This window comes from Sus scrofa, chromosome 2, assembly GCF_000003025.6.
Source record: "Sus scrofa isolate TJ Tabasco breed Duroc chromosome 2, Sscrofa11.1, whole genome shotgun sequence".
Classification (NCBI taxonomy): Eukaryota; Metazoa; Chordata; class Mammalia; order Artiodactyla; family Suidae; genus Sus; species Sus scrofa.
This window is the reverse complement of record NC_010444.4, coordinates 41,020,430-41,027,009: the sequence shown is the minus strand read 5'-3', so window position 1 is coordinate 41,027,009 and position 6,580 is coordinate 41,020,430. Positions and strand designations below refer to the sequence as shown.

The window sequence follows — 6,580 nt, the reverse complement described above, 5'->3', positions numbered from 1 at the left end:
CATTTTCACCAGAGTCCGTAGTTTACATTAGGGTTCGCTCAGTGTTGTACATTCTATGATCTAGCAAATTCATAGTGGCATATATCCACCGTATAGTATCACAGAGAATAGTTAGTTTCACTGATGTAAAAATCCACTGTGCTCTGCCTATTTACAATCTTTTTTAAATATAATTTTTGCTGAGATTGCTTTAACCATCTTTTTCTATGACAAGGACCTTGTAAGATGATTTTCTATAACAAAAAATAGGTAATTTGTCTTTAGCATAGTTGTTTAAATTTTTTGAAATTATTATTGTTAGCTGAAAGTTTCTTTCACAACTTGTTATTGGTAATATTATGTAAAGTTTTGCTGCTTATATTTTCCTTTGATTTTCATAGTGTCAAATATTCCTATCTTCCTAGAAAGGATGGAGGAGTATTTTCTCTTTTACTTTGCAGAATTGTTTCTACAAAAAAAAATTTTGCTTTTTTGAAGGGTTAAATTTGTAAGCAGAATCATCTGGGACTGCTGTTTTCTTTGGGGGAAGAGTTAATCTTTTACAGTAATTATAGAACAATCCAAGTTTTCATTTATTGCTTTTTGAGTATGTTTTTGTAAGTTGTATCTTTCTAAGAATTTGTTGATTTTTATCAAATTTTAAGCTTCATTGCTACAATTGTTCATGGTATTCTTATTATCTGTTCCATGATTTATAAATGGAGTTACGGACTGATAGTTGGTCCATATAATGGACCATGTATGTTCTACATAGTATGGCTGTGTTGCAGCCTTCCAGTCAGCTGTATGGTGCGTTCCGATGTGGAGATGTAGAGAGCCAACTAAATCCATGTATATGAGGCACTTAGTGTTTGTGGATTTTGGTATCCGCATAGGGTCCAGGAACGAATCCCCAGCAGATACTAATGGATGAGTGTGTACAGTTTTACCCCAAATTGTTACTAGTGTTAATTAGTGCTTTTATCTCCTTTTTAAAAACGGTGATCATCCCCATGGTATTAAATAGGCTCAGGTTCCCAAGAAGAATGTCATATACTATTTCAAAACGCCAAGGACAAATTGGAATTCACAAGCATTTATTACACATTTTTATATGCTTTTTACCAACTATCAAGTACTACAGATGCACAATACTATAACCTAGCTCAGCACGAAGCCTGCTCACAGGAGGCTCACAGCCCATCTCCTGAGCAGAGGCAGAGGCAGCTCAGTACTTGTCAGGCAGGCCACGAGGTCTGAAGTGGTTGGGGTCCTTGCCACTCCGGCCCCATGCATTGGCAGCCTGGTCAGCCCTTGAGTCCTCCACTCCGTGGCCACTGTCTCCATGCTTAAACAAGTCTGTGACTCTCTGGACATTCTCTCTGGCATCGCTGCAATGGAGGAGGGCAGCAGGGAGGTTAATCCAGGGCTGAGGAGCAGCAGCCCCACCTGACCCATGGCTCCTCTTCCAAGGTGTTGATGACTCTGAGAGGAGCCAAGGAAAGAGGGGCTAAAGCCCTGAGGCCACCTGGGCACAGCCCGCCTCAGCCCTGCGGGTCCCCCTTATGCTGGGTGAATAACACCCAGAGGGGGAGGCTGGGGAATGGCCTGTTGCACCAGCCTTGCTCGGCTCTGCAGCCGCTCAGACCTCACACAGGGCACAGAGGGGAGGGTGAGAAGAGGAGGAGGGGCCCCAGCCCTTCAGGAAAGTTCTGCAGGGGGTGGCCCCTCCAGGCTGCCCTCTGCAGGGAAGCTCTGCTCACCCACCCCTGCATCCCTAGGGCCCCTGCTACCTGATCACTTTAGCAGCCCAGGCGCCCCCAGGTCCCCTTTGGGCAGCATCATAGTTGCCCCGGGCATGGAAGTACTTGTCCGAATTTTTGTAATTGGCTTCTCTCATGTCCGAGTAGGCTCTCCACATGTCTTTAGCCCCTGGGAGGAAAAGAAAATGCTGAGATGAATGTGATTACATCTGGACAAAAAAGAGAAATAAAACATTTCCTCCCCTACCCCATTACAGATTTCAGCCTTTGACTAAGCCTTTGGAGAATATTACATTGGCTTGAGATGAATATTCCTTTACTTTTCACCTCCCTGCTTTACAGTTGTGAGATCCACACTTGGTGCAGGTTTTCATCTGTTTGCTTCCATTCTAAGTCTGTTGGTATTTTGTTTTGGGTTTTGTGTGAAGAAGAGCTGAGAAGGTCTTTAAGGGATGTTTGATTGTGCAATGAACCTCTACCTGGAAAAAGACAGGAAACCCTCTGCCCAGGGCTTGAGAACAAAGGTGACTCTGAGGAAGGCTGCAGACTCAGGATGCCTGCAACCTAGTCAAGGGGAGAAAGTCACCCCTGTGGACAAAGTGAGGACAACTGGGTCTGAATACATCTGACTGTCTGGGGCATACTTGGCACCTGGGCGCCTGTCAGAACTCAGTCAGCAGGAGATGAAGGTGAGTTCCTTAAGAGAACAAGGGAATCAGATGCAGAGAAAGGGCAACTGCCCCACCAGCTCCAAAGTTCAGTGTCCCCTCCAATAAAATAGAGGCGTATTGCCTCCCTCAGAGTGGTTATCCGGAAGAACCAAGGAAATACAGGTCAACTTCTAGAACACTGTATATGTCACTTCTCTGGTCCTTAGGAATGAGTGAAACAAAAGAAAAAGGAACAGAAAGAACTGGGAGTTCCCGTCATGGCTCAGGAGAAATGAATTTGACGAGCATCCATGAGAATGAGGGTTCCATCCCTGGCCTCACCGCTTAGTGGGTTAAAGATCCAGCGTTGCTATGAGTTGCAATGTAGGTCACAGATGCGGCTTGGATCTGGCATTGCTGTGCCTGTGGTGGAGGCCAGCAGTTACAGCCTTGATTCGACCCCTAGCCTGGGAACCTTCATATGCTGGGGTGTACCCCTAAAAAGACAAAAAAAAAAAGGAAACAGAATGAACTAAGATGAGGAGCAGAGAGCTAGAATATGATCAGCTAGAATAATTAAATGGCAGTTAAAGAAGAAACTTATCAGGGAAAAGGGGAAAATCTAATGTAGAGTTATAACCACGGCTTATATAAAGGCTCCATAAGATAACATCTTCATTTTATATATTTGTTGTTTCTGGCATTTGGAAAGATAGTTTTGTTGAGAGGTATGATATTCCTACCATACTTATTCCCACTGAGTTACTCACTTAAATAGATCCTTTGAGTCTAGACTGCCCTAAGAACTATTTTCAAAGAGTTCCGTAGTGGCCTAGAGGTTAGGGATCTGGTGTTGTCGCTGCTGTCGCTCAGGTTCAGTCTCTGGCCTGGGAATTTCCTCATGCTACAGGCACAGCCAAAACAAAATAGTATTTCCAAAATGCCTGGCATATCTTGTCACATAAGGGTAGCGAATCCAGGGATACAGCGCACACTTCAGTGTGCACAAAAATCAGCTGAGGGTTCTTGAAAAAGGTCATATTTTCAGTGTCAGCCCCAGTGATTGTGATTCAGTGGAAGAGGTGAGTGTGGACCTAGGCGCCTGCCTTCCACAAAGCACCCCAGACCACGGTGGCCCTAGAACAACCCTTTGAAAAATATTGACCCAAGCGATGAAAAGATATTTTTAGCTGGTCTGTGAGAATTTAGCCAGAATTCACAGCACCCTATTAAAACAATTCAAAAACTGTCACGGTGAAATAATAACATAAAATAATTTTGTGAAACAAGCAAATTTTTGCCACTTGACTCAGGCTAGTGAGGTAGACCTATCTCTCACTATAGGTTTCTGGCCAGGTCCCAGCCCCAGTACAACCATCATCAATGTTATTCATTATGTTTTTATTGTGGGGAGAGCTCTGTAGAGTTGCCTTCCAAAGGCACCATGTCCCCCACTATTTGCCATTTATTTGCTCAGATAAAGAGCGGACATGTGTTCGCACATCCCTCACTCTCCCACCTGTACTTTCATCTGGGAGGCAGTCAAGTACCACCGTTACTGGCACGGTCTGGGGAGCTCAACGACCTGAGTTAAATCCTGCTCTGCCTGAGGACTTTCTTAGGTGTCTTAGCCTCTTGGTGCCCCTGTTTCTATTAAGGCATAATGGTCCCTACGTTGCAGGACTAAAGGATTAAAACCCGAGAATGAAACAAGTTATTCGTACATATTAAGCTCTTAGAGCAGTGCCTAGAAGGTATTAACAGCTCAGTGATTTGGGTCATAATTACTAGATGGATGGGGAGTGTGAACACTCACTCCCCATCTGATGCCCCCCAATTCCTGACTACCTGAGACGTGGAAATGTGCTGTCCCTGGTTCCCACGAGGGGGCAGCAGAGCCACACTTGTATTTAGGGACCATGCACCCCCCTGACCCAGATCTGTTTCTCACTCCAGCTGAAACTTGGGGCCCACATTTTATGTGATCTCAGGCTTGGGGATCCATACAAAAGATTTCAAAGCTGGCCCCAAGAGCCTGGGGAAGTGCTACCATAAAAACTAAGCTCCTTTTCTGCTAACTTATGGCTTTTTGCCCTGAGGGGATGTGGCCTCTGCTCAGATGAATCATAGGAGCAGTCTTTTTTTTTTCTTTTTGCCTTTTCTAGGGCCGCTCCTGCAGCATATGGAGATTCCCAGCCTAGGGGTCGAGTGGGAACTGTAGCCGCTGGCCTACGCCAGATCCAAGCCGCATCTGCAACCTACACCACAACTCATGGCAACGCCAGATCCTTAACCCACTGAGCAAGGCAGGGATCGAACCCGCAACCTCATGGTTCCTAGTCAGATTCATTAACCACTGAGCCACGACGGGAACTCCATAGGATCAGTCTTTTGCAGCCTACTTCCCCCTACCCCAAACTCCAGCCCATCCTTCAGTCCTGACCTTGACCAGCTTCCTTGAGGAATGATGCCCATCTCTGGCTGCTGACACCCAGGATCAGGAAGCAGAAAATGATGCCCGTGGAAAGCTTCATCCTGCTGCAGAGAGATGAGCAGACACAACCAAGGATGAAAGGTATGGGGTGTTTTGGGGAATGTTGACCCATCCTTGCATTCCCAAAATAAATCCCACACATTTTATCTCTCTATATATAGATATAGATACAGATACAGATGGATGGATAGATAGATTGTATTTCAGAGGATCCAGTTCTCATTTCCACGTGTCTCACTGGAATACCAGTAATTTACTATAGGAGGGATTTCAGTGAGCTTTTAGTTTAAACCACTTTCCACTCCAATCATGCCTTATCAGCCCTGAAACCCAACTGCACAGTAAGTTTCCAGGAGGCATTAGGGGGTTTTGTGCACTGCACCTCTCTAATGTGAAATGAGGTAACCAGTGCACGAGTATTTATAAAACACCTGCTCTGCTCATCACTGACTTCACACAGAGAAGCACCTGATGAAACCCCAACCCAAAAGTATTCACATCTTGTAAATTCGGATCATCAGGATAGTAGACTCAGGAAGGAAGCAGAGAGCTGGGATGCAGCACGAAACGCTGGTGAAGAGAGAAGGTCTCCAAGGAGGAGAAGCATTGGAAAGTTCTAGCCCCTCACCTTTGGCTGTGCCTTCCTGCCAAGGCTCCTGGTGAAGCTGAGCTGCCAGTGCCGCCTTCCTGTGAGGAGCAGCTGGTGCTTTATATACCAACACTTGGCTAGTGGAGCAACTGAGAAGGCAGGTTTGAAGGAAGAAAAAAAAAAAAAAAAAAGAAAGAAAAACAAAGAAATTTGGGAAATCCCTCTTGGCCAGAATACAGCATCCAAAACAGCAGAGTTTATTCTTCACACTCTAATTTTCCTGGGTTGTGCAATCAGACCGCTTTCAGGAGTGTAGCAAGTTGGGATTTTTCTGCCCATTTCCAGTCTCACTCCTGGTGGGGAAAGATGATTTTCCCTCCACACTAATGGACTGACATTTGCTGTGAAGAGGAACCAATGTTAGAAAAAAAGGGCTGACAGTCTAAAGAATGTAAGAATGTAAAGAACCATTGTGGCACAGTGGAAATGAATCCAACTAGGAACCAGAGGTTACAAGTTCGATCCCTGGCCTTGCTCAGTGGGTTAAGGATCCAGCGTTGGTGATCTGTGGTGTAGGTCGCAGATGTGGCTCAGATCCCGCATTGCTGTGGCTGTGGTGTGGCCAGCAGCTGTAGTGCCGATTCAGCCCCTAGCCTGGGAACCTCCATATGCCATGGGTATGACCATAAAAAGCAAAAAAAAAAAAAAAAAAAAAAAAAAAAGTGAGAGTACAGGGCAAATGGAAGAGCAGGACGGGGCACTGTGAGACACAGCTCAGGATGCAGCTGGGACCCCAAGGTACAGGAGTAGGAAAGAAGGAAATAGAAACGGAGGAAAACCAAACTTCCAGCAGCCACACAGGGGGGCTCAGCGCTGACTAAGGGAGGCCTCCACTCAAGTGTATTTATGAGCAGATGCCATTTGATGGCAGGTTTATTTGGAGATCACTGCAGCCCAGGAATGTGGAACTATAGTGCAGAATTTGTTACAATGCTATTTAGAAATGACACATCATAAAAATCATTAGAGGAGTTTCCCTATGGCTCAGCAGTAACAAACCTGACTGGTATCCATGAGGATGTGGGTTCAATCCCTGGCCCCACTC

At 45.5% G+C, this 6,580-nt stretch overlaps 1 protein-coding gene across 3 annotated transcripts; it reads right to left on the bottom strand.

Moving 5' to 3' along the window:
• On the bottom strand, positions 1,060-5,661 carry SAA3 (serum amyloid A-3 protein). 3 transcript variants are annotated; one of them, XM_013994502.2, is made up of 4 exons: positions 5,515-5,661; positions 4,836-4,930; positions 1,773-1,911; positions 1,060-1,370 (listed from the first exon to the last, which is right to left on the bottom strand). In XM_013994502.2, exons 2-4 carry the CDS (start codon positions 4,924-4,926, stop codon positions 1,208-1,210), a joined length of 393 nt encoding a protein of 130 aa, XP_013849956.1. In that variant the 5' UTR covers positions 4,927-4,930; positions 5,515-5,661; the 3' UTR covers positions 1,060-1,207. The 3 variants fall into 3 exon arrangements, with proteins under 3 accessions (XP_013849956.1, XP_013849957.1, NP_001038017.1); XM_013994503.2 differs by having other exon boundaries at positions 4,836-4,927; positions 5,515-5,639; NM_001044552.1 differs by lacking the exon at positions 5,515-5,661 and having other exon boundaries at positions 1,208-1,370; positions 4,836-4,926.

Bases quoted from the DNA above. Each gene is read 5' to 3' on its own strand.
- SAA3 (XM_013994502.2), bottom strand. From the start codon at position 4,926: ATGAAGCTTTCCACGGGCATCATTTTCTGCTTCCTGATCCTGGGTGTC. The intron at 1,912-4,835 runs GTCAGGACTGAA...TTTTCCTCCCAG, and splicing joins CCTCAAGGAAGCTGGTCAAG to GGGCTAAAGACATGTGGAGA. The intron at 1,371-1,772 runs GTAGCAGGGGCC...CCTCCATTGCAG, and splicing joins TGGGCTGCTAAAGTGATCAG to CGATGCCAGAGAGAATGTCC.